Source organism: Rattus norvegicus, chromosome 8 (assembly GCF_036323735.1).
Source record: "Rattus norvegicus strain BN/NHsdMcwi chromosome 8, GRCr8, whole genome shotgun sequence".
Classification (NCBI taxonomy): Eukaryota; Metazoa; Chordata; class Mammalia; order Rodentia; family Muridae; genus Rattus; species Rattus norvegicus.
This window is the reverse complement of record NC_086026.1, coordinates 29,286,249-29,312,960: the sequence shown is the minus strand read 5'-3', so window position 1 is coordinate 29,312,960 and position 26,712 is coordinate 29,286,249. Positions and strand designations below refer to the sequence as shown.

Below are 26,712 nucleotides of genomic sequence, written 5' to 3'. Positions count from 1 at the left end.
AAAATACACAAAGAACTCAAGAAGTTAGACTGCAGGGAGACAAATAACCCTATTAAAAAATGGGGTTCAGAGCTAAACAAAGAATTCACAGCTGAGGAATGCCGAATGGCTGAGAAACACCTAAAGAAATGTTCAACATCTTTAGTCATAAGGGAAATGCAAATCAAAACAACCCTGAGATTTCACCTCACACCAGTGAGAATGGCTAAGATCAAAAACTCAGGTGACAGCAGATGCTGGCGAGGATGTGGAGAAAGAGGAACACTCCTCCATTGTTGGTGGGATTGCAGACTGGTACAACCATTCTGGAAATCAGTCTGGAGGTTCCTCAGAAAATTGGACATTGAACTGCCTGAGGATCCAGCTATACCTCTCTTGGGCATATACCCAAAAGATGCCCCAACATATAAAAAAGACTCCACTATGTTCATCGCAGCCTTATTTATAATAGCCAGAAGCTGGAAAGAACCCAGATGCCCTTCAACAGAGGAATGGATACAGAAAATGTGGTACATCTACACAATGGAATATTACTCAGCTATCAAAAACAATGACTTTATGAAATTCGTAGGCAAATGGTCGGAACTGGAAAATATCATCCTGAGTGAGGTAACCCAATCACAGAAAAACACACATGGTATGCACTCATTGATAAGTGGATATTAGCCCAAATGCTTGAATTACCCTAGATGCCTAGAACAAATGAAACTCAAGACGGATGATCAAAATGTGAATGCTTCACTCCTTCTTTAAAAGGGAAACAAGAATACCCTTGGCAGGGAATAGAGAGGCAAAGATTAAAACAGACACAGAAGGAACACCCATTCAGAGCCTGCCCCACATGTGGCCCATACATATACAGCCACCCAATTAGACAAGATGGATGAAGCAAAGAAGTGCAGACTGACAGGAGCCGGATGTAGATCTCTCCCGAGAGACACAGCCAGAATACAGCAAACACAGAGGCATATGCCAGCAGCAAACCACTGAACTGAGAATAGGATCCCCGTTGAAGGAATCAGAGAAAGACCTGGAAGAGCTTGAAGGGGCTCGAGACCCCAAAAGTACAACAATGCCAAGCAACCAGAGCTTCCAGGGACTAAGCCACTACCTAAAGACTATACATGGACTGACCCTGGACTCTGACCTCATAGGTAGCAATGAATATCCTAGTAAGAGCACCAGTGGAAGGGGAAGCCCTGGGTCCTGCTAAGACTGAACCCCAGTGAACTAGATTGTTGGGGGGAGGGCGGCAATGGGAGGAGGATGGGGACGGGAACACCTATAAAGAAGGGGAGGTGGAGGGGGATGTTTGCCCGGAAACCGGGAAAGGGAATAACACTCGAAATGTATATAAGAAATACTCAAGTTAATAAAAAAAAAAAAATAGGGGTTGGGGATTTAGCTCAGTGGTAGAGCGCTTGCCTAGGAAGCGCAAGGCCCTCGGTTCGGTCCCCAGCTCCGAAAAAAAAAAAAGAACCAAAAAAAAAAAAAAAAATAGCCTAAAAAAAAAAGAAGTTTTACTCACAGATTTCGAGCTATGACAAATTCATTCATTCATTCACTCATTCACTCATTCAAATGAGGTGTCCTGGATAACATTAAATGAGAAGCCATTAAGACCACTTCGGGGGGCTGGAGACTGCTCTTCCAGAGGTCATGAGTTCAATTCCCAGCAACCACATGGTGGCTCACAACCATCTGTAAAGAGATCTGATGCCCTCTTCTGGTGTATCTGAAGACAGCTACAGTGTACTTATATATAATAAATAAATAAATCTTTTAAAAAAAAGACCACTTCTGTCTTCTTCTCCCCACTTCCCTGAGTAATAGTTTAAAGAAAGCATTTAAATGTGTTTATCATATTAAGGCCTTTCCCCTCACTTATAAACATTTCAGGTCAGTGGAGAAACAGACACCACAAGCTGCTAGACAGTCACAACTTCTTGCCCATTGTCACACATAAGTCAGAATGAGTCACATGACCAATGTCAGTCTGTCTACTGGATTATCATTGCTACCACACCCCATACACCTAATAGGAACTTTTTTAACTCTATGGATGTTTTGCCTTCATGCCTGCCTGTGTGCCATATGTGTGCCTGGTGCCCACAGAGGCCAGAAGACAGCATCAAATTTTCTGGAATTGAAGTTACAGACAATTGGGAGCTCCCAGATGGATGCTGGGAATTGAAACCTGTCCTCCGGAACAGCATTGTATATTAGTCACCTGATGTAACCGTCATCTCCAAAGCTTACCCTGCCCATCTGCTAACCTAGGCCTCTTGCTGGAAGCTTCTAGCCTCCATACAATCAAACCTAGGCCGAGAATGTTTTCTGCCTCTGAGACTTGCTACTGAATAAGTTCACCCCTTCCTAGTTCTTTCTGATCCCTGGCTGGCTGGTTCAACTCAGCTGTTTTGGCTCAAACTCCACTCCAAGATGACTGATTCAAACTGGCTTCTCTCAGTTTCTCAGTGAATTGCTCTGCTTGGCGTCAAACTAACTTTAGCAATCTGTTATAATCTTCTGGCTCCTTCTCACTCTCTGCCACTTTCTGTCTTCACCTGTGTCTAACATTTTCTATAAAACTCTCCCGGTAAAACTGCCCTTTCTCTCCCTCCACTCCCCCCCCCACCTCTCCCTCTCCCTCTCCCTCTCCCTCTCCCTCTCCCTCTCCCTCTCCCTCTCCCTCTCCCCATCCCCCCAACATCTCTTACATAGCTTCCCTTTCCTCTGTCTTCTCATGAGAGTTGGGCATATCCTATTCTGTCAAATCTTTCTCCGAATCGTCACCTTTTTCTGCCACTCTATTAGACATCACTTTCAAACACTGCTGCTTCCTTCTACAAACTAACTTTCCTTCACTGTGTTGGATTAGAGGTGTAGACTAAGAGCATGTCTATATTCCAGACAGAGGAATCAAGGGTGTGTACTGTACCAAGGGATGCGCCCCACGCCACAACTAGAAACAGGTTTTCCCCAGGAAAGAGCATAGTCTCTGGGTTGGCAGTGAGATCAGACACCTGCAATGGCTCTTAGCCACTGCGTCATCTCTCCTGCCCCAATACAGACTGTCCTAGGAGTCCTCTCAACCACACTGGTGGTTTGAATGAGAACGGCCCCCATAGGCTCATGGAGGAGAGATGGCCTTACGGGAGAAAGTATGACACTGGAGATGGTCTTTGAGGTTTCGAAAGCCTAACCCAGGCCCAGGCCTTCCTCCTCCCACTGCCTGAGGATCCCACTGGGAACTCATTTCCCCAGTACCAGTCTACCTACATGCCGCCATGCTTCCCGCCATGGTGATAATGGTCTAACCCACTGAAACCGTAAACAAGCCCCAACTAAATGCTTTCTTTTCTAAGAGTTGCCATGGTCATGGTGTCTCTTCACAGCAATAAAACATTAAGACAGGGACTTACACAGATGCACTTGGAAAGAGCAAATATCAAAGCTCTGCATGAGTCCTGAATACTTGCTTTGAATTACGTTAATTCCAGGGGTCAGAAAGATGGCGGCCCAAGGGTGAGCTGGTGAGGCAGCTGTCTCTAAGGAGGACTGATGAAGGGACTTGTGGAGATGGGACCAAATACAAGGATGAAAAGGCTGGTTGGATTTAAACAGGGATGGGAACATTCTGCCACATCTCGACTTTGTCACAGTGGGGGAAACGTCTAAGCTACGCACTGTCCTCCATCTTTCTTTTGCTTTTTATAGCAGGTTTCTGTACAGAGCCATAGTCTGTTCGCCACCCCTCTGTCACCCCGCACTCCCTAGAGGTGAGTGCACACCCACCCTCAGTGAGAACAGCTCTGGGCTGGGGACATCTCCAGCTGTTACTGCTCACAGAGGAGTCCAGCCTGGCTCCCAGCCCCTGGTGGCTCCCAGCCAAGACCCTGAAATCTCACGGCAGAAGATCCAACTCCTGGACTCTGCAGCCACCTGCACTCTCACACAGATGGACACATGAGGGTTTCTGAAGTAATTTTAAAAATCTTTTTTTTTTTTTGCAAAGAACACAATTGACCCACTTGTTTCTAAATGATTGAGAACCTTTCATTCCTCTTGTCATTAAAAACTCTGCCTCTAAGCTGGGGTGTAGCTTACTTAGTAAAGTGCTTGCCTAACATGGGCCTCTATGGGTTCCATCCCAAGCATCGTGTAAAAGTGGCATGTACTGGTCATCCCAATCCTGGGGAGCTGGTGACAGAAGGATCAGAACTTCAGGGCTGTGCTCAGCCTCAGTGAGGTGAAGAAGAGTCCGGGCTACATGAGACCCTTCATAAACAAATAAGCCTACCTTGCGTTCCGGGAACCAGCCTCTGTTTCCTCTGACTCTCTGGAAGACCTCTCGAAATCTCTCTCTGACTACTTCCCAAACCTCCCTGTTCACGACTTGCAATCTCCAAGTTATAGACGGCTACCTCCTTCCCTCTCACTGCACCGTCTCCCCCTGTGGGTTTTCACTAGAACTCTAAGCACTTACTTCCAAACCTCTACCTATATTCTGACTACGAGATACAGTCATCCTAAAGACCACATCACGAACTGTTTACATCAGCCCTCACTCCTCAGATCCCTCGGATCAGCAGTAACTGCTCAGCCTTAGGGTGCAGCTTCCAAGCACTCACAATGCAGATACCTGAGCCTGCACCCCAGGCATCCCCAGAGAACAGTGCCACAGGCTCTCATGTCTAGAACTGGCACCTTCATGTGCACTAGTCACTCCAGGACCCTGCAGGACAGCTATCAGCCCTGGGAAATGACGATCATTGGCTTTGTCTATTTGGCAGTCATAGATGTAATGATTTTATATAGCACAGGTTAGGAATACAAAAGATAATGTTCACAACTAGCACCCCAGGACAGAGCCCTAACAGAGATGAATGAAAACAGCTCATTTCAGAAGTATTGTTTCGACCAAGCTGAGCTTTGAACACTTTAGAAGGAGTGAGCTTCAGCATGTCACCTGGGTACATGTTTTGTGACTGTCAGGGGAACAAATGAGAGGGAAGCCATAAGGTTCAAAGTGTCATGCGGGATAATCACTGACCTCCCAGGGCGGCCTCAGAACAGACACCTGCCCAGCATTACAGTAGGAGAGAGGGCCTGGATTCTTCTAAGAAATGAGAGGACACTTCCGTACTTTAAAACCCTGTTCTACGACTGGTACACCATTCTGGAAATCAGTCTGGAGGTTCCTCAGAAAATTGGACATTGAACAACCTGAGGACCCAGCTATACCTCTCTTGGGCATATACCCAAAAGATGCCCCAACATATAAAAAAGACACGTGCTCCACTATGTTCATAGCAGCCTTATTTATAATAGCCAGAAGTTGGAAAGAACCCAGATGCCCTTCAGCAGAGGAATGGATACAGAAAATGTGGTACATCTACACAATGGAATATTACTCAGCTATCAAAAACAATGACTTTATGAAATTCATAGGCAAATGAATGGAACTGGAAAACATCATCCTGAGTGAGGTAACCCAATCACAGAAAAACATACATGGTATGCACTCACTGATAAGTGGATATTAGCCCAAATGCTTGAATTACCCTAGATGCACAGAACACATGAAACTCAAGAAGGATGACCAAAATGCGAATGCTTCACTCCTTCTTTAAAAGGGGAACAAGAATACCCTTGGCAGGGAATAGGGAGGCAAACTTTAGAACAGAGGCAGAAGGAACGCCCATTCAGAGCCTGCCCCACATGTGGCTCATACATATACAGCCACCAAACTAGGTAAGATGGATGAAGCAAAGAAGTGCAGGCTGACAGGAACCGAATATAGATCTTTCCTGAGAGACACAGCCAGAATACAGCAAATACATAGGCGAATGCCATCATTAAACCACTGAACTGAGAACAGGACACCCATTGAAGGAATCAGAGAAAGGACTGAAAGAGCTTGAAGGGGCTCGAGACCCCATATGAACAACAATGCCAACCAACCAGAGCTTCCAGGGACTAAGCCACTACCTAAAGACTATACATGGACTGACCCTGGGCTCCAACTGCACACATAGCAATGAATATCCTAGTAAGAGCACCAATGGAAGGGGAAGCCCTGGGTCCTGCTAAGACTGAACCCCCAGTGAACGTGATTGTTGTGGGGAGGGTGGTAATGGGGGGAGGATGGGGAGGGGAACACCCATATAGAAGGAGAGGGGGAGGGGTTAGGGGAATGTTGGCCCCTAACGTCAAGACTGGAAAAGGTGCTCGAAGGTGATAGATGTCAGAATGACCTCCTGTGCTCTTGAAATGTAAATAGGAAATACTCAAGTTAATAAAGATGAAAAAAAAAAAAAAACTTGTGCTACTCTCCTCCTCCTCCCTCTCCTCCTCCCCCTCCTCCTTCCCCTCCTCCTCCCCCTCTTCCTCCCCCTCTTCTTCTACATTTCCCTCCTTCTCTCCCTCCTCTTCTTCCTCCTCCTCTCCCTCCTCTTCTTCCTCCTCCTGTTCCTCTTTCTCTTCCTCCTCATTTTCCTCCCCTTCCTCTTCCCAGTCTCTCCCTCGCTTCCTTTGCCACCCTGCCCCTTGCTAACACATTTTCATTACAGGTAATAGAAATAACAGGAAAGGAATAATATTCATATTAGCAAATTATATGTTCTTTCTTGGAGGACAATGATTATCTGAATTTCAAAGTAAAAGCTTGTGATAAACAAGTTATTCAAACGTAACTAATTTCACACTGTAATTATATAGAACTAGACCCTTTTTAAGACTTGAAACACGTGACTATGCAGAGAAGCAAGCAGTGTAAGGCTAGCACAGTAGCTGGTTTACTGCCCCCTCAGTAGCAGAGTCAGTGCGGCTTTATCATGACCTCGATGCTTTCTGACTCAACCAGAAGAGCACACCGTTTTCATTGAATAATTTCTAACAAGAGTTTTTCAAATTATTAAATATCTTACTAGCTCTCCTCTAGGAGACCCCATCTGGAAGCAAACTGAGTGGTGCCATGTGATTTATCCATTAATTCTTCCAAGTAATACAACAGCATGAATAAAGCCCAGGTGATAGAAATAAAACAGAGGTGAGAACACGTCTGCCAGCCCGCCACCTACACATTACTAATAAGAGAAACACCAGGACAGTGGCACACGCTTGTAATCCCAAATCCAGGAGGACCAGAGTGAGATTGGGCCAGCCTGGACTTTAGTGAAAGTCAAGAGAGAGGGAGGGGGAGGAGGAGGGGGAGAGGGAGGGAGAGAGGGAGAGGGAGAGAGGAAGAGGGAGAACTTTAGACACTTTAGTCATGTTCTCCTATGCTCATGTTTTTAAAACCAAGTTAGTTTTATTTACTCTCTTTAATGTTCAACTCTAGGGGGGAGGGAGGTGCAGACTAAAGCCCAGTATCAGAAACTTCCGTGCGTTTGTGAGGTCCCGACACTGGGAAAACAAAAGCGCCCACAGATTCCTTACCCTGTCCATTCCTGCTGTTGTCCACGTCAGCCAAGCACAAACAGCCCTGATCAAACTCTTCTTTCTCTCCCAGCACAGTAGACCACCAGTCACGGGCTTTAAATAAGGACATTTCCTTTCAACCTAAAAATAAAATGTTCATCTATAGTAAAAATTAACTTTATGGAAAGAAGTCAAATTACCCCATTTGCAGATGACATGATTCTATTTTTAAAAGACTCTGTGTAATCTACCAGAGAATTCTTAGATGTAAAAACACTTACAGTAAAGTTACAAGATACAAAATCAATATAGCCTTCACATATACCGGAAAGAAATTAGGAAACATAACCTGTTCATAATAATCCCCAAAATGTCAAGTACTCATGGGCCCTAGGGAAGGCTTGCAGCTGACATGGCACACTCATCGTCCAAAGGACCCAGGTCGGAATGCAGCACTCACAATCCGTGGCTGTAAATCCCTGTAACTCCAGGCCCTGGAGAACTGACACCCGCTTCTGGCCTTCAGTGGGACTGTATTCGAGCGAATAAACCCACATACAGACATACCCGCATAATTTTAAAATAATAGTGATAAGATAAATTACTTCAAATATTAGTACCTGCGAATACACATAAGCAACAAATTGAAACGTCAAGACTGGAAAAAGTGCTCGAAGGTGATAGATGTCAGAATGACCTCCTGTGCTCTTGAGTTAACAGAATTAATGTTACAAGATGGATATACCACCAAAAGTAATCTATAAGCTTGATGTAATGCTTGTCAAAATCCCTGTTATGCTGTGCAGACGTAGGAAAATGCAATCCAAGTATTCACATAAGACCACAAACAGCCAAAGTAATCCTCAGTGATAAGAACACACTGGCGTACGCAGAACCCAACCTCAAGTTACACAGTGATAGTAACAGCCTTGTGCTGGGAGAGCAAGGCAGGCAGACACTGGGACGGCATAGAGGACTCACGGACAGACCAACAGAACCATGACCACCCAGCCTCTGACACATGAGGCCAAACAGACCATCGGAAAAAGAGATCGAGTTCAACAAACAGTGCGGGCAAAGCCGGATGTCCTGCGAAGGATTGAATTAAATCTTTCACCTTACACAAAAATCAATTCAGAAAGTATATCAGGGGCCTGAAAGCTTAAAGCCTCAACTGCTAAAAGGGCTAGAGTAGAGCAGCGAGAATGTTCTTCCCATCCTCTTCTCAAGGCTCCGGGACCTACGGGAAAGAAGAGGCAGGGGTGATGGATGACTCCCAGAAAACAGTGTCTTCCCCGCACAGCAGGACTGACGCACACGTGAGCTCCCTGAGACCGTGGCTGCTTGCACAAGACCTTCACAGGTTCACACAGGGTCCTGGCGCTGAGAGGAAGATGTAAACACGGCCTCTCACCCCTAACCACCAGGCTATCTGAAAGTCACACCAAGCTGCAAAGGATTGGAGGCTCATTATCCTAATCACAGTGAGGGCAGGCCTCAGGCCCAGGAAAAGTTGGCCAACAGAAAGTTAACTTGATGGTAATTTTGGAGGTTTTTGGTTTTTTTTTTTTTTAATCTCGCTTTGCTTTGCTTAGGCCTCTTGGCTTACTGATCTTGCTTGTTTGCTTTGATTACTTTGATTACTGTATTGGTGGGTTTTGTGATGATTTTTGAGTGTGTGTTTCTTGATTCTTTGTCTTTGAAGAGGGAAGAAATATAAAGTAAGGTGGGTCGGAAGGTACAGAGGGTCTGGGAGAAAGGGAGATAGAAAAAACATGGCCAAAATAGATAATGTAAAATGTTTTCAATAAAAAATTAATTTCAATCTCTCTCTCTCTCTCTCTCTCTCTCTCTCTCTCTCTCACACACACACACACACACAACTCACACACACACACACTCACACACACACACACACACACACACACACACACACAAACTCGCACACACTCACACACTCCAGTTTTAACCAAGAGTGGTAACTGTGGGTATCTTACAACATTTAGAAAGGAGGTTAAGAAGAGGTAATATTAGGTGACAGTAAAGACAGAATGTGGGCAAAGGTCATAGGTATCATTAAAGAAGACATAAATCTAATTTTCTTTCTAGTTTCCACTACCATAGTTTTTCTCCTTGGGGTAGGTGAGTGAGTTAAATACAATTGACAGTATAATACACAGGTTTCAGCATGGCCGTCCTAACTGTGTATTCGCTGAGATGCATGGGGCTCAAGGCTGTTTGGGCATCCACCTTAATCACACTGCATGATGTTTTTATTTGTGAATTAATTGTCTTGTCTTGTCTTGCTTTGCTTTTTTGAAACACTGTCTCATTGGGTAGCCCAGGCTGGCTTTAAACGTTCAATCCCCTACCTCAGATTCCTGAGTCCTGGGACCGAAAGCATGTACCACCACTAAAGCACTGCTTACATGTGAAACAGGAAGCGCAGAGCTGGCAGAAGGCTCAGCAGGGCTGCCCACCACGCCTGCTGACCTGCGTTTGATCCCAGGGCCTCGGGATGGAAGGACAGAACAGACTCTCACAGCTTGTTCTTGTTTATAGCATGAGAACTGAGAGATGACAAAGAGTGACCTTGGCATCGGCGGGGTCCTGTAGATCACTGTCCTCGATGCTCACGCAGCGGCCACAGATGGCTACAGAGCACTGAGAACATTGATTTTGAGATGAAAACTAACTTTTATCAAGTGGCAGGTTCACAAATATGGAATCTGAAAATAAAAAAGACCAACTGTACTCTAAGCACACAGAACAGCCTGTTCCTTGAAGTAGGCCTTCTACACACACGAATCATAGAAACCAAGGCTGTTTTCTTCCATCCAAAATAAACCAAGAAACTGTCTTAGAAAGCTGAAAATCCTACACACTGAAGACAAGCTGTGTGGGTCTGGATTCCCATGACACCAACCACGCAACCATGAAGTGTGATAACCACCTTTTTCCACCTGACTGGGTTTGGAACCACCTAGGAGATCCATTATGGGCCCTTCTCTGAGGATGTTTCCAGAAAGTTTTAGCTGAGAGGGAGAACACCTTCAGCCTACAGAGAAAAGGGTTCATCTGACTTGCAGGTCATACGAGATCATGCAGAGGCAGGAACTCCAGGCAAGAACCTGGAGGCAGGAGCTGAAGCAGAGGCCATGGGGGAAGGCTGCTAACTGGCTTGCCCCCTGGCTTACTCAGCTACTTTTCTTATGCAACCCAGACCCACCTGCCGAGGGATGGCACCACCCACAGTGGGATGAGCCTTTCCACGTTAATTAACTAAGAAAATGGCCCACAAACATGCCCACGTCCCTCCACAGTTGAGGGTTCCCTTCCCAGACCCTAGTTTGTGTCAAGTTGACAATAAACTAAACAGCGCATTGGGTAAAACCCCTCCCCAGACCTCAGTCACAGACGGGGTAAAAACTGAACAAGGGTGACGGCAGCTGAACCCCAGCACTCATCCCTCAGCTTCCAACTGCAGGTACCATGTGACCAGCCACCTCACTTCCCCCGGCCACGCCTCCCGCCACGCCACGCCACGGTGAACTATGCATTCAAACACTGAACAGAACGAACCAAACGAACAGTCAGGTACTCTGTCAGCACACAGAGAAAAGCAACGGACGACCCTGCGATAGCTCAGCCCCTTCATCAGCAAAACAAAGGGAGGCGTGCTGGTTAAGTATGGGATGTGTGGAAACCTGCCTTGGGAACTAGGTAGGTAGGGAGACTGCTGCCAGGCTCAGAGAGAGGCCTTCGGCAGTGTGATAAGGGATGGAGCAGAGCGGGTGAGACGCTTTGCTGACTGAGAATTAAGATATCCAGCAGATATCTTCAGGCACCGCAGTGCTGAACCTAGCAAGGTAAAAGATAACCATACTTTTTTATTTTTTATATTTTTACAACAGTGATACAAATCAGAGCGGCCCTGATAGCCAGGTGGCACGTGCCGTGACCCACTGTCTTAGTCAGGGTTTCTTTTCCTGCACAAACATCATGACCAAGAAGCAAGTTGGGGAGGAAAGGCTTTATTCAGCTTACACTTCCACATTGCTATTCATCACCAAAGGAAGTCAGGACTGGAACTCATGCAGGTCAGGAAGCAGGAGCTGATGCAGAGGCCATGGAGGGATGTTTCTTACTGGCTTGCTTCCCCTGGTTTGCTCAGCTTACTTTCTTATAGAACCCAGGACCGCCAGTACACCCAACTATTGTGGAAGTCACAGGAAGGAAGCCTAGGCTACAGAGTAAATGAATTCAAGGGTAGCCTGGGCAACTTAGTGAAACTCTGTCCCCAAATTAAAATCGTTTAAAGGGCTGAGAGATAGTTTAGTGGTAGAACTCTTAGCACCTAGTGTGTCCAAAGTCCGTGGCTCATCCCCAGTGCTATCAAATATATATATATATATATATATATATATATAATATATATTATATATATAAAATATATATTATATATGTGTGTGTGTATATATATATATATGTATATATGTATCTGTGATGGTTAATCTTGTCAACCTGGGAGGATTTAAACTCACCATGGGAACCTCTGAACATGTCTGTGAAGAGATCTCTGGGGAAGGTTGGGGTGAAAAGATCTACCTTAAATGAAGGCTGCCTTAAATGATTCTATGAACTGAGTCCTAACTCAGGAAAGGGGACAGCCAGCCAAGCACCAGCACTCACCTCTCGGCTCCCTGCTGCAGGCACAATGTGAGCAGCTGCCTCCCAGCACCATGACTTCCTGACAGAGATAAAGTGAGCATTTGCTTCCTTGGCTCTTTTTTCTTTTTAAGGGGGTGGGGGAGATGTTGGGGTTTTGTTGTTTCTTCTGTTTTGTTGTTTCCTTTTGTTTTCTAAGACAGGGTTCCATGTAGCTCAGGCTGGCCTAAACTCCCAATCCTCCCACACCTGGCTCCAAATATCTTTTAGTGTATTATTTGATAAATGATTATGACAGAGGGAGACCCACCTTTCCCTGAGTGCTAGGCAGATACTCAGCATGTTTAAAGCACTGTTAAAAACTGCCATTAGTGGGAGTTAAAGAGACAGCTCAGCAATTAAGAGCACATCCTGCTCTTTCAAAGGACATATATATATATCTGATTTTTCAAGACAGGGTTTCTCTGTGTACCCCTGGCTGTTCTGAAGCTCACTCTATAGATCAGGCCAGCCTCAAACTCACAGACATCCTCCTGTCTCTGCCTTCAATGTGCTAGCATTAAAGATATGTGCCACCACCACCTGGCAATAATTTTAAAATAATAAAATAAGTCTTGTGGGCTAGAAAGTGGCTAAAAGAACATGTTGTTCTTGCAGAGGACACAGTTTGGCTCCCAGCACCCACATCAGAAAACTCAAAACAGCCAGCCTGTAACCCCAGCTTCGGGGATCTGACACCCTCTTCAGTCACATGCACAAACCCACACGCAGTTACACATATATACAGATAACCACGGCGTTTCTAAAATGAGATGTTAAACACTGCTGCTAGAGCTGAGCTCTGTCAGTCTACAGGGCAAGCACCCCGCTCTTCATTCCCACAAGCAAAGATGTCCAGGACGGGGCAGTGGGGCCAATCGGTGAGCTCTTACTGCCCAGACGCCTCACTACTCTTGTGCTAGCACCACAGCCTTGAGCACACCTCAGACACCTTAAGACACTATACAAAGATTGCCCCTGGCTGCCGTGGCCCCTAGAAGCTCTGACTCTGATTTTAGCTCATGTCTTCGTGAACCACTCCTGCATTGACCAGAGGTGGAGCACATGCCCCGGCAGATGCTGTGCTCACTGTGCAAGCATGACAACTTGGGTTCAATTCCAAGAACCCATGTTGAAAAGCCAGGTGTAACAGCAAGTGCTCATGACCCCAGCTCCAGGGAGGCACAGACAGGAGGGTCCCTCAGGCTCCCTGGCCAGCACAGCTCTAGCAGCAAGTTCCAGGCCACTGAGAGACCCTGTATGGAGAAAACAAAGATGGGTGTTCCTGAGGAACAAAACTGAGGTAAACTTCTGACCTCTACATGCATGTGCATCCACCCAAACAAGAACACACACACACACACACACACACACACACACACGCACACACACACACACACGCACACACACACACACACACACACACTCAACATGCACAGAAGAAGCAAGTGTGGGATTCCATCCACAGTCCTTTACAAACTCTGCTAAGAAAGAAGTTACAGGGCTGGAGAGATGGCTCAGCCGTTAAAGGCTAGGCTCACAACCAAATATATAAGAAAGAAGTTACTGTGCTGGGTATACACCTCCCTTGGCAGAATGCTTACCCGACAGGTATGTAGGGAGCTCTGACCTGAGTCCCCAGCACTGCATAACCGTGGGCACGGCATGCATGCCTGTAATCCCAACATTGGGAAGGTAAAAGATCAGGAGTTCAAGGTCAGCCTCCAGTACATAGTAAGACCAACCTGTCCTACATGAAACCCTGCTCAAAAGTGGGGAGGAGGGATCTAAAAAAGTTTCTGAGTCCCACTACATAAGAGGGTTTCTGAAAAATATTCATATCACTCGTGACTGATAGTTTCACATGATCACACTAACTGCCAGATGACCCAACTCTAATCTGGCAGTGAGTGCCCAAAACTGCCCTTTTATTATAGTTTTATTAGATTCTTTCCTTGAATGAAGCAATGGCATTTAATAGACTACAAGTTTTTTTAATCACATACTCCAGATACACAGAAAAATAGTAACATTATATACTTTGGACTTATCACCTCCCCACACATCTTGATTGTTTGACAGGGTCTCATGTAGCCCAGGCTGGCCTCGAATTGCTATGCAGTCTGTGCCAGCCTTGAACTCCTGACCTCCCACTTCCTAAATGTTAGAATCTCAGGTGTGCACCACCATGCCCGGATAAGGTGCATCTTTTCTCATAACCCAGAGCAGCAAAATAAGTAAATCCTTTCTTGATACATGTGGTAGAGAGAATGAGGTCACCAGACACTGAGTAAGGTTGTCTAGTTCAGAAGCGGGGAGTGTATGGAGAAAGCTGTGACCAATTGCTGTAAGCATGGTACTGAACATCCTCAGGTAACAGCTTGATCCACGGGCTGCTCTGTGGGAAGTGGCAGGCTCCTTAGAGGGGCCCAGATGCTGGAGAGCTGGCCTCGGTGGTGTGGGTGCGGGAGAGCCAGTGGGCTGACCAGCTCAGCTGCCACGCAGGCCCACATCCACGGGTCTGCGTTGGCCACCCCAACATCTATCCCACACGTGAATGGCTGGAGAGTTCTGCAGACCCAAAGCTGCAGGATCTCCATGAGGCGAGGCAGCAGTGTCTGAAAGGAGTCCTGGTGAGGACCAGTATTGATAGTGCGTCAGAGGCCAGTATTGATGGTATATCAGAGACCAGAGGCCTCCAGCAAAACCAATGACGCACTGCAATGAACATCTACAAGTGACGATGTTAGGACCTAAGAGTACACTGTGTGATGCACTGTGGCACACCGGCGGGCTTCTTCCTTTTTCTCTTTTTGAGGGGCTGCAAGAGTGGAGGGCAGGTACCAAGGGACAGGGAATTGAGTGGTATTGGGGTACATAATGTGAAATTCACAAAAAAAATCAATAAAATGTTAAATAATAAAAAAAGAGAGGCCCCATTCAAGGTCATCATCATTGGGAACCCCCTAAATGGGGCTGTTCACTATGCCCACTTCTCTTTGGTTCCTAGCCTGGACATGAACACTTTCGCTCTGCCATGTGTTACCCTGGTGACACGTACCTCACCACAAAACCACAGCAACAGGTGACTGTGGACTGGCACCCCTGAAGGTAAGAGCCCAATAAACTGTTTCTTCTGTAAATTAATTATCTCGAGTATATTGTTACAGTATAGTTAATTATCCCAGGTACCTGGTAATAATATCTGAAAGCGGACTAACATAGCACCTACATCAAATGTGGAGGGAAGAACCACTCAACAGCCCAAGGGAGGCTCTTCACCTCCGTCAGGCAAAAGAAAAGAATCCTGTGGGACCTGCCTAGAAAACATACCAACCCTCCCAGATAATGGGGGGAGAGGCTCTCTTATGTTGTGTCATTGAATTATAAACAGGAAAAAAAGGATTTAAGTGAGACTCACAGCTAGAGTTTGAATATAGAAACACATAACTATATCAATGAAAATATCTGTTGTGTGAAAATGCCCTTGAAAACATTTATCAGAGTGGCAGCACCGTGATAGACACCAGCAGTAACAGCATCGGGAAGCTGAGACAGGGGGATTATAAATCTGGAGTCAGCATGAACTACAAGATAAAAGAAAACCTGTAAAGAAAAAGCTTTTGCAGATTGCTACAAAGAAGAGAAACAAACGAAAACCACAATAAACTGGGAGTCATGGCTTAAGCCTTCAGTTCCAGCACTGGGAAAGTAGAAGCAGACTGATCTCTGCGAGTTCAAGGCCAACCTGGGCTACAGAGTGAGTTCCAGACCAGACAGAGTTACATAGTGAAATCCTGTCTCTGGGGGAAAAAAACCATAAACTAGAACATGTACTAACAAAACTAACTTGTATTCGAAACTAACTCAGTAAATCAACTGTCACACAAGGGTGAAGACCTGAGTTCAAACCCCCAGAGCTCACAGAAAAGCAGATGTGGTAGTTCACATAATCTTGGCACTCGTACACAGAGCAAGACATGGGATGGGTGTAAAGGGGAAATTCCCAGAGGCTCGAAGGTCCACTAGCCCGCCATATGCAGCAAGGAACAACAAAACAGAGACCCCTTTAAGTCAAGGTGGAAGGGGCGTGCACAACACATAGGCACACACATGCGCTCGCGCGCGCACACACACACACACACACACACACGCACCCACACATGCGCACGCATGTGCACATACACACGCACGCACACGGGCACACAGGCACAAGCACACACGCGCACACACACGCACACACAATTTTTTAAATAACAAATAAAAACTAACTATATTATCTATAAATACTAATTTCCCACAGGTTTCTAACAAAAGATTGAAGACTGTCTCTAATGACAAGACGGGCAACAGCCGAACGTTCCTTCTTTCTTGGACTAACCAACTTCTCATCAGTCACCCACAATTCTGTTAGTCCTCGACCGTCACTTTCTCTAAAACCTGGTAATGTCTTTAGACTCAAGGTGTTGGTACCCAGGAGCTTTTAGAAATGCACACTCTTGGGGTTGGGGATTTAGCTCAGCGGTAGAGCGCTTGCCTAGGGAGCTCAAGGCCCTGGGTTCGGTCCCCAGCTCCGAGAAAAAAAAAAAGAAAGAAAGAAAGAAAGAAATGCACAGGCAGAGGATCACGGGACTGAGCAGAGGATCACGGGACTGAGCAGAGGATCACGGGACTGAGCAGAGGATCCTGGGACTGAGCAGAGAAACACGGGCTTGCACTTGCAGTGTCGCGTGCCACTGCACTCTGGAGAGGTCTGCAGATTCCTTTTGTGAGATGCATAAACAAAATGCCACACAAGGGCATTTCAGGCCACACAGCCACACAGACGGCTCGGCAGGAGAAAGGTGCTCACCATCAAGCCCGACGATTGGAGTTCGAATCCTGAAACCCACATGGTAGAAAGACAACATATCCTCTGACCTTCGCATGTGTGCTGGGGCACAAGTAACCCCCACACCCCCAACAATAATAGATTTATTGCAACCAAACATCGGTTGCACCATTTTCCGGGAACCAGAATATCTCTGCTGCCCCAAATCCAACTAATGCTACCACCAGATCTGGGTGTAGCTCCCTGCAGTCCACAGCCGGTCTCCTGGCCCTCTCTCTCTCTCTCTCCTACATCTCTACTGTTAGAGACTCAGGCCAAGAAACGTCTCTACTTCCCCATCTAGACCCACCCCGAATGGCAACCACAAGTCCAATGTGACCAGGAAGAGACAGGTCCACATCAAATCGGCTGTTACCATTACCTCAACAGAAAACACTGAGAATCCGAAATTCGACTGGCTTAAAGGACGAGTGAAGGGTTTGAGAGCTGAGAGATGCCAATATGGGATCTGCTGGAGTTTTATGTCCGAGATGAAGACAAGCATCCAAAATTGACGTGATTTGCTCGAAATGTGGCTTAAGAAATGTGGACACTTAAAACTCTCACTCGAAATCGGGCGTAGGTTTGATGTAGAGGGAGAAGGTTGGGGTGTGGAATGGAGGTCCATTATTTTCATTGGTTCCTTCGACCTATAAGGCCGTAACGCAGTTAGGTGGTATTCAAAAGCTTCTCTGATGCTATTTCTGTGTATGTTGGAAGGAACTACCAGGTGTTACTTTAAATCCCCGATGTGTTGTTTTGTTACTACTAATTTAATAGGCTAAACTCTAGGTGAAGTCCCACGTCGTTGACCTCTAGTTCTTCTCTCCAGAACGGAACGTTTTACACCCTCCTTCTGTGGCTTTAGGTCTGACATATTGTATTTGACCTTTGTTAGTAATTGACACAGGCCAGGCAACGATGGATTGGAACCCACCCCCAAATCCAGCCACCCCTGAATAAATCTGATTTCAAAAGTCACAATGGCAAAGCATTTCCCAGTGTTTTTTCTCACTCACCACGGGTACCAAGTTCACTTAGGTGAGCTGGTTCTCCAGAGAGCAGAATTCTGTTGATCTCGGCTAATCTCCAAACACTGCGTTTTATTTTGGCATATGTCGAGGGCTTTTCACGATTTAAAGCGTGGTCTGTTAGCAAGGCCAAAATTATGAGTCTTCAAATTCTACAGGCAAATATGCAACCCAGCATTTGGGATGTGAGGACTGGAAGCTCTCACAGAATTCACAAAGTCTTTTATACAATTTCTGTAAATACTTTTTTTTTTAAAGAGAAAAACAAAACCATGGATCAGAATAACCACGTTTGGAATACTTTGGTTATCAGTTCATATTTTTAGATAGTTTGACATTGGTCCTGTGCCTGAGAGGGGGTTTGGTTCTACAGTAAGTTTTTTTTTTTTCCCAATTTCCTTGATACACACATACCTTCTAAAACACAGACACTTCCTCAAAAAAAAAAAAAAATTCCTTTTGTTCGCATGGTCACACACTGATGCTTGCCCATTCTGGGATCTAATACGGTCACAGTAGTCTTGATAACCAGAATCATTTTTTTCTCCGTCTTTAGAAACCTACCCGGGAACAAGGAGACCTCACAGACCCGAAGCTACTGTGTGTGTGAATGAACACTCCCCTTGCCTCATACCTGAATGCTGTACATCTATTTGATTGTATATTGTGTTTGTGTATTTATGCTTTGATTCATAGTAACTTCTCATGTTATGGAATTGATTTGCATTGAACGCAAACTGTAAATAAAAGAAAGAAATGGCTGAAAGAAAAAAAAAAAGAAAGAAATGCACACTCTTGTCCCCTTCAAACAACACCCCCAGGTGACCGAGCTGCACCATACAGTATCAGAGGGTCTGATTTACATAGGATACAATGAGTATCACCGACCCAGGATGCCTAGGGCCAGCCATTTTGGATTTCAGGCTTTGGACTATCTGCATATGTAATGCCTTAGAGAAGAGCCAACTTTAAACATTAAATTCGCTTATACACATGGTTTGAGTGTAATTATATACAATGTATTTGGAATATTTGAGTTTGAACTATAACCTGTCAGATGAGGTAGGCATGGGATGCCCCATGTGTGGCATCACATCGGGGCTCTCAGATTTTAAAGCTCTCTGAGTTCTGAATGAGAGATGCTCAGCTCATGCCTGGCGACCTAAGTAAACATTTCCTCCATCACAGCACCACTTTGTCCTTTCTCCTGTGACCTCTAGTTGTCACTCCAAAGCTTGGAGGAATTAATTTTCTCCGCAACAAAAAGCTTAAACAGCCCATTAATCAGGTAACCCTCTGGTTCTGTTTTTGTCTTGTCTCACTTTCCAAGCAGAGTTGGAATTTAGTAAGAGATTTGAATACAGGTTTGATGCACTAGAATTGAGAAAGAAAAGCATTCAGGAAAAAGGCAAACCACCCAAGACTGTGGTGAGATGCCCGGTCCCAGCATGCTATAGGACCATTCCAGTCAAATCCCACATCCAATGACAAACCTTGCTTCTGCGCATGCGCTGCCCAGGTTTCGGACCCTTCTTTTGGTACACGCTAATAATGCTGTACAATTTAATGTCTGGGGAAATGAAAAAAAAAAAAGCGTGTATCAGTACAGGGCTTTCGTTTCTTTTGTTTTGGGGGTTGTTTGTTTGTTTATTTGTTTGTTTGGTTTTTGGTCTGGTTTTTGGTTTTTGAGACAAGTTCCCCTATGTTGCCTGAGCTGGCCCGGAACTTGCTCTGTGACAAGGCGAGCTGTGAACTCAGAATGTTCTTGCCTCAGTTGCTTCAAGGCTGGGATCTAGTCATCATTTTTAAGAAGTTTTGGGTCATGCATAAACATTTTGCAAGAACTCTATTAATCAGGCTGTAGGGATAGCTCTGTAGAGAGAGACACCTGCCACCAAGACTGACAAACTGAGTTCAATCCCTGGGACCAACATGATGGAAGGAGAACCAACTCCAAAGATATACTCTGACCTCTACGCTCTACACACACACACACACACACACACACACACACACACACACACACACACCATAAATAAATAAATAAATGTAATTTTAAAGGATTTTTTTTTTACCCTACAAAGCACAAAGATATGACTATTTGGCTATCCCTAAACACAGAGAAGATAAGAAATCTGCTCAAGTGATCACTTACTTATATTTGTTTTATTTGTGAGACAGGCAGTTGTAACACCTCACTGAACTAGACTCTCACACGAAGAAGTGACTAACATCGATAGCCAAAGAATGCAGTGGGAACAACCTACAAGTCTGCGGCAGGCTCTGAAACCAGGAACTTGTCCAAAAGCTGCTGTTGTTCACATCTGGAACTTTCTCCAAATAATGTTTCTGTCAAATTTCAGGAAATAGCAATCAGGTTGTCTGGTCCAGGACAATGGCAGAGTCATGTAAAATTAAACAAATTGCTTTGAAAGCAATATGGCAGCCAAGCAGTGGTGAGGAATGCCTTCAATCACAGCACTGTGGAGGCAGAGGCAGGCAGATCCCCGAGTTCAAGGCCAGCCTGGTCTACAGGGTGAGTTCCAGGACAGCCAGAGTCACACAGAGAAACCACTCCCACTCCCACTCCCACTTCCACTCCCACTCCAAAAAAACTCTTACGACAAGAGCTTGTGTTGGGAGTTTTCAGTGGCCATGAATGGCACAGGAGTGGTGGTCAGATAGACCTGTGTTCACTTCCTGACAAGATGTCCCAACCACACAAGCTCAGAGAAGGCTCTTATACTCTAGTATCAACTGATCTTGCCAGTGGGAGAATACAGTGGTCTAGCATATGCACTTCCTTAGCCAATGTTCAACCCACTACAACCATCAAAGTCAGTAGTAACCCAATAACAGTAATAATGAAACAGCTGTGGTGGTCATCCTCCAGCTGTGACAGCAGAGTCTTCTAGGCATAGAAGAATTTCAACTGGGACTGGGACATCCAAAGGGCAGATCAGAAAGTGTGTGTATGTTAGTGAGCACATGTACATGCATGTGTATGTGTGTATGTGTGTGTGTGTGCATGTGTGTGTGTGCGCGCACACAAGTACCTATGCATATGGGTGAATGTGTGTTTTACTGGGTATTGAAAGAGCTACACCCCCAAACCTTATAAATGTTTAATCAATAAACATGTTTTATAATAATTGACATATTTCAATACATTTTAAAAATATCTAAGGGGATTAGAGTGTTCAGTGGTACACACATACACATACACTCTGAGAAATGAGACTTGCTATATATTTGAAAAGGCATAAAACTTTACAGAACTGCTAGTAGATTTTTTTTTTCCCTGCAAAGAGCATTTCCATCAAGAAGATACCATAGGGCCAGTGAGGTGGCTCGGCAAACAAAGATGCTTGCTGCCAAACCTGACAGGACCCACATGGTAGGAGAGAACTGACTCTGGCAAGTTGTCCTCTAACCTCCACACCCTCACTGTGGTACCCTTGCCCATGCACAAATATGCACCCAAATATTAAAACCTAATCAATTTTTAAAACTATAGCATAAACATAAGTGGAAGGTATGATTTAACCACAACCATTATACATAATAAAAATCCCTAAACTCTTACAAATAACTTGTAAACGGTTTTCAAAATAGTCTTTTGTTTTTAATTCTTAGGATGGTCCAATCCTTCACCAAAAAGAAAAACCGATCTCAAGCATTATCCTCTTCAAATATTGCTAACAACTTACGCCTTGTCTTTTGGAATGCTAGCAAATGGCAATACATCACATGGTGGCACACACCTGTAATAACATGGTATGTTCAAACACGGCCTAGGATACACAGTAAGTTCCAGGCCAATTTGAGCCACATTACAAATTTTTTAAAAAAAAGGAAAGAAGAAAAGGTTAAAAAAAAAACTACTTTCCCTCCAGTATCTTTCAATTAGTGTGTATAAAGATGTAATATGTATGTACATTAGACATAATTTGATATTTAAAGACAAAGTGAGATTCCAAAAAATAATCTATACGTTTATCCAGAAAATCGAAGCCAAATGCAGACCTTGCTCTGGAGGAGCTGCTAATAAAATCAGCTTAGTCCATCTAAACTGCTGTGGTCTGCAAAGGAAAGAGAAAGGATAACATTAATCCTATTGCAAGCAGCACGGGGGAGTACCAACATGCTCCCGCTTCAGTCGCAGACTGCTTTGACGCTCTGCTCACAAGACCTGTTGAAATGCCACAGGAGAAAGAAGATCTTACTCCATGTGACTGCTACATGGACTCCTGAAAAAAATCACTCCCTCCAAGGTGTTTATAGGATCTACCCACGTCGTGTTAGCGGTTTGTTTGAATGCAAGCCTCCTTTCTAGGAAACCGATCGTCCTACATCTCCCAAACCATTACATGGCACCTGAGGGTTAGTCTTGTTGACCAAGCACAGCCAATGCATTTATACATCCGAAGATTAATTTCTGGAATATTTCTTACCTGATGCCAACAGGTGGGCTTTGCCTCACCTTGCTACGAACCCACTATCCACAGACTTCCCTCCTAACAAGGATCCAGTGCTGGAACAGAAGTAACAACCGTGCAAGGAAAAGCAACACTTAACTCCAGTAGTACCTCTTGGTCTTGTGTTCGAAGTTTTCCACGTCCGCAGACAGACAGACTCCTGCCAAGCAGTAACACAAGCTCCACGGAGTTGAAATAAGTCCCTCCAAGATCTTCTGCACCCACTTGTCATCCCTCAGAGACAAGCAGGGGAAACGACATGGATCCCTCGGAAGCCACAAGACAAGAGAGAAAAACTCCAGGTCTGGATGCTCGCAGAGAGGATGAAACCACCAGGGAGACTGTAAGAGGGGTGAGACTGCAAGACAACAGCCTGCGGAAGACACCACCCCACTCCAGCCTAAATCCAAGCCGCCTTCGCCCTGTTGTCATAGCATTTTACAACGGAGGCTACTGCGCAAGTCAGACGCGGGGCCGCAGGGCTTGCTGGGTGTTGTAGTCCGGGTGGCCGAGCGCGAGCTGTGGAGGTATAGTTTCCTGGGCCGCCCTTGTGGAGCCACTCTATGGCTACTGGGCGGAGTGAGGGTGGGCGCCTCTGAACTACCTGAGCGGGCCTGTCCCTCAGGGCAGCGTCGGCGGAAGTCCCGCCTCTGCGGGGGTGCTCTTGCCACAGACCACGCCCTCCTGTGCTTGGTTCTTCTAGTATCTAGGCCTAAGCATGTAGTGGTTTTCCTGTTTGAATCCCTTTCCTTGGCCTAACTGCTGTAGCTAAGATTTCAAGCACCATATTGAATATCAGTGAAGAATAGACCCCCTTGTTTCATTCCTCGTTTAGAAAAAATGTTCAACCTAACACATCTAGGAAGGGGTGACCTCTACTGAAAATTACCTACATTCAGTTGACCCGTGGACATGTCTGGGGGCGTTTTCTTGATTGCTTATTGATGTGGGAGAGCTCAGCCCACTGTGAGCTAGGCTAGTGGGTCTGGGTTGTGTAAGAAAGGGAGCCAGTGAACTGCTGTCCTCCACAGTGTCTGCCCTGCTTGGGATCCTGAACTGACTTCCTAACCAGTGGAGAGTGACCAGTTAGATGAAACAGGCCCAATATCCTCTCTATGCCATTTTTGCTCATGGTGCTTACAACAGAAACAACAGAAAACAAACTAGCACAGCCCTGTTGCGTTGAGATATGACCACTACTTTCCTCAGGCCTTGTATCATAAAAACTTGTATCAAGTTTTTGTCAAAGGCCTTTTCTGTGTGTATTGAAACGACCATGCGATTTCTCTCCCTGAATCTTTCTGTATTGGATTACATTTATCGACTTGCATATGTTAGACTGTCCCAGCATGCCTCAAATGAAGCCGAGTTCGTTCAGCCTATATGTTTGTTTTGTTTTTTAAAAAAAAAAAAAATGTGGTGTTAGGGGCTGGAGAGATGGCTCAGAGCTTAGGAGCACTGATTGATCTTCCTGAGGTCCTGAGTTCAAATCCCAGCAACTACATGATGGCTCACAACCATCTTAATGGGATCCGATGCCTGCTTGTGGTGTGTCTGAAGACAGCGACAGTGTACTCATATGAATAAAATAAATAATTCTTTTAAAAAATGGTATTAAATTATGTGCACTTATGAGGAATTTCTGCGTGATTTTTTTTTTTTTTTTTTTTTTTTTTTTTTTTTTTTTTTTTTTTTTTTTTAGTTTGGTTTTGGTTTTGGTTAGTTGGCTGGTGTCATTTTCTTACCAATTTTTTGGTATCAGGATGAAGTAAGCTTTATAAGATGAATTTGGCAGTGTCCTTTCTGTTTCATAGGGAGATGTTTTTCTTAGATTTACTATATCTACGCCTGTTAGTGTTTGGTCTACATGAATGAACGTGTACCACACGCATCCCTAGTGCTTACAGAGGCCTGGTGCTTCCGGAGAGCAGAAGAGGGCACTGTATCCCCTCGAACTGAAGTTACAAACCATTGTGCACATGCCCACTGAGAATGAAACCCCCGGTCTTATGGGAGAGCGTTGCTTGCTATTAACCATGGAGGGTTTTCTCCGGTCACCTATTTTAAGGAAATGTTTGAGATGCATTGGTGCTAATTTTCAATATCTGATAGAGTTACAGAGTGAGCGTCTCCAGTTCGGGGGTTTGTTCATTCAAGAGACTGTTCCTGCTTCCACGCTGCTGCCTGTTATAGTCTGCTTAAGCCGTGTGCACCCTCCTGATGTAACTTTGGCCATGTGCTTCTAGAAAGATATCCTCTTCGTCTCGACTTTCTAAACATGTCCCCTGAGCATCCTCTGGATGTCCCGAGTGTCCACGCGCACCCTTTTCCTAGCTCCACTCTCAAATGATTTAGGTCTCCTGTTTCTTTTGTTTAGTTCGGCTCAAAGTGTCTAATCTCGTCTTCGCTAAGAGCCAGCTCTTTCATTGCCATTTATTCTTCCTAATATATTTTATTAATTCTTTGAGAATTTCATACTACATATCTAACTTTTTTTTTATTTTAAGCATATGTGAATTTTGAATAAGAACCAACCAAGCTTGATGACCTCGGTTCAATCTCAAGTGAGGCATAGGTGGAAGAAGGTGCAAATCAACTGCCACGAGTTGTCTTCTGACCACCACATGTGGGGCCTCCACCGTGGGACGCCCGCCCCAGGAAGCAAATAAGCAAAAGCATTTCTGGAAATTCCTTAATTCAATTTCACAGTCCTCAAGGGACTCTCAACCCAGAGTCTGGGAAACACAAGTACAGCATTTAGCAGTCCCAGGAACTGTCTGTGGGATGAATTCTCATCTAGGAAGACTTAGCACTCCAGTAGCTACAGAACCAGCGGCATCCACACATTGTGCTAACACTCGGTTAGCAGAGAGCTCTGTTAAAACCCAGACCTGGTCCTGACCCTCCTCCGCAACCTCTGTTTCCTCCGTGTACCTACCTGCTACCTTCGAGTTTCAGATCCTTACGAAGCGGCCAGACCCGGGACAACCTCACTTCACCTACTCCAGCCTCATCCTAAGACCCTGTTTCCGGTTTCCTTTGGCTCGGCTTTGACTGGCTCTTCTTGTCTCTCACGCACTTTTGAAAGTTGTGCTACCCACCTTGAGACGCTTCCCTTGGTCTCTGAGCCAATCATTCAGTAGCCTTTTCTCCTCTGTTACCGAGCCCCTTCCTCACCAATTGTTGCTGCTTTGATAGGCTTTCTATGCACCCAGGCTACCTATGAACTCTCTTTGTAGCCAGTTTGAATAACGTGTTGCTCCCCTCGCCACCGCCCCTCATATATTTAAATACTTGGTCCCTAGTCAGTACAGCTGTTTGGGAAGGATGAGGAGGTATAATCTTATCAGAGGATTGGAGAAGGTATGTAATGGGGGGTGAACTCTGAGGTTTCAAAACATTTGGGCCATCTCCCATCTTTCTCCCCTTCTCTCTCCCTCCCTTTTCCCCTCTCTCCTCTCCCCTCCCCCACCCACAACTTTAAGGTCAATGAGTAAGCTTTTACTATAACAATAACACTGTATTCTTTAAGACATAAACTCCATGAAGACGAAATCATATTAAACTGCCATTCACTCAGCAGATCTCGTTGAAGTTTCAATTCTACAGGAGTAAATTAGGGGTGAGCGTGTTTGGGAGATGTTATCCAATCAGCCGTCTCTGGACAGCAAACCTCTAACCCTGCAGTTTCCCGGCATCTGAACTCCTGACCCTGTTCATGAAGATGAGTGTAAGTTGGTCCTCTAACCATGTAGAGCAGACTTGGTCCCACCCTGGGACGGGCATCAAATTAACCAATGTGTAAGCATTTTTAAAACTTCAGGGTGGGGGTTGGGGATTTAGCTCAGCGGTAGAGCGCTTGCCTAGCAAGTGCAAGGCCCTGGGTTCGGTCCCCAGCTCCGAAAAAAAAGAAAAAAAATATTCAGGGTGGCCATGGTGACTGAAGATTATATAATCTTGGCACTTGGAAGGTGGAAGTGGAAGGATCAGGGGTTCAAGGCCATCCTTGGCTACATAATGAGCTTCAAGACAGTCTTTTTTTTTTTTTTTTTTTTTTTGGTTCTTTTTTTCGGAGCTGGGGACCGAACCCAGGGCCTTGCGCTTCCTAGGCAAGCGCTCTACCACTGAGCTAAATCCCCAGCCCCCAAGACAGTCTTTAAACCGTACCAAAAGTTCACATCCGTCCCTGCTGTCTACTCCC

General features: G+C 45.3%; 1 protein-coding gene and 1 long non-coding RNA gene across 28 annotated transcripts in view; one reads left to right on the top strand and one right to left on the bottom strand.

Moving 5' to 3' along the window:
• Bbs9 (Bardet-Biedl syndrome 9) overlaps positions 1 to 24,115 on the bottom strand; it is a 425,044-nt gene extending 400,929 nt beyond the window's left edge. For 2 of the 27 annotated variants that reach the window (XM_039082282.2, XM_039082284.2), the window contains exons 1-3: positions 22,623 to 24,115; positions 19,527 to 19,603; positions 7,444 to 7,566 (exon numbers count right to left, since the gene is read on the bottom strand). In XM_039082282.2, coding sequence (XP_038938210.1) covers positions 7,444 to 7,555 — 112 coding nt within the window. In that variant the 5' untranslated portion in view covers positions 7,556 to 7,566; positions 19,527 to 19,603; positions 22,623 to 24,115. Of the gene's footprint in view, positions 1 to 7,443; positions 7,567 to 18,021; positions 18,277 to 19,526; positions 19,604 to 20,188; positions 20,383 to 22,059; positions 22,116 to 22,487 lie in introns of all 27 variants that reach the window. The other 25 variants (XM_063265354.1, XM_063265358.1, XM_063265365.1 and 22 more) reach the window with 25 other exon arrangements.
• On the top strand, positions 22,958 to 26,091 carry LOC134480149 (uncharacterized). Its single transcript, XR_010054339.1, has 2 exons — positions 22,958 to 23,038; positions 25,019 to 26,091. It is a non-coding gene; the product is annotated as an uncharacterized LOC134480149 (long non-coding RNA).
• The last annotated feature ends 621 nt before the right edge of the window (positions 26,092 to 26,712 follow it).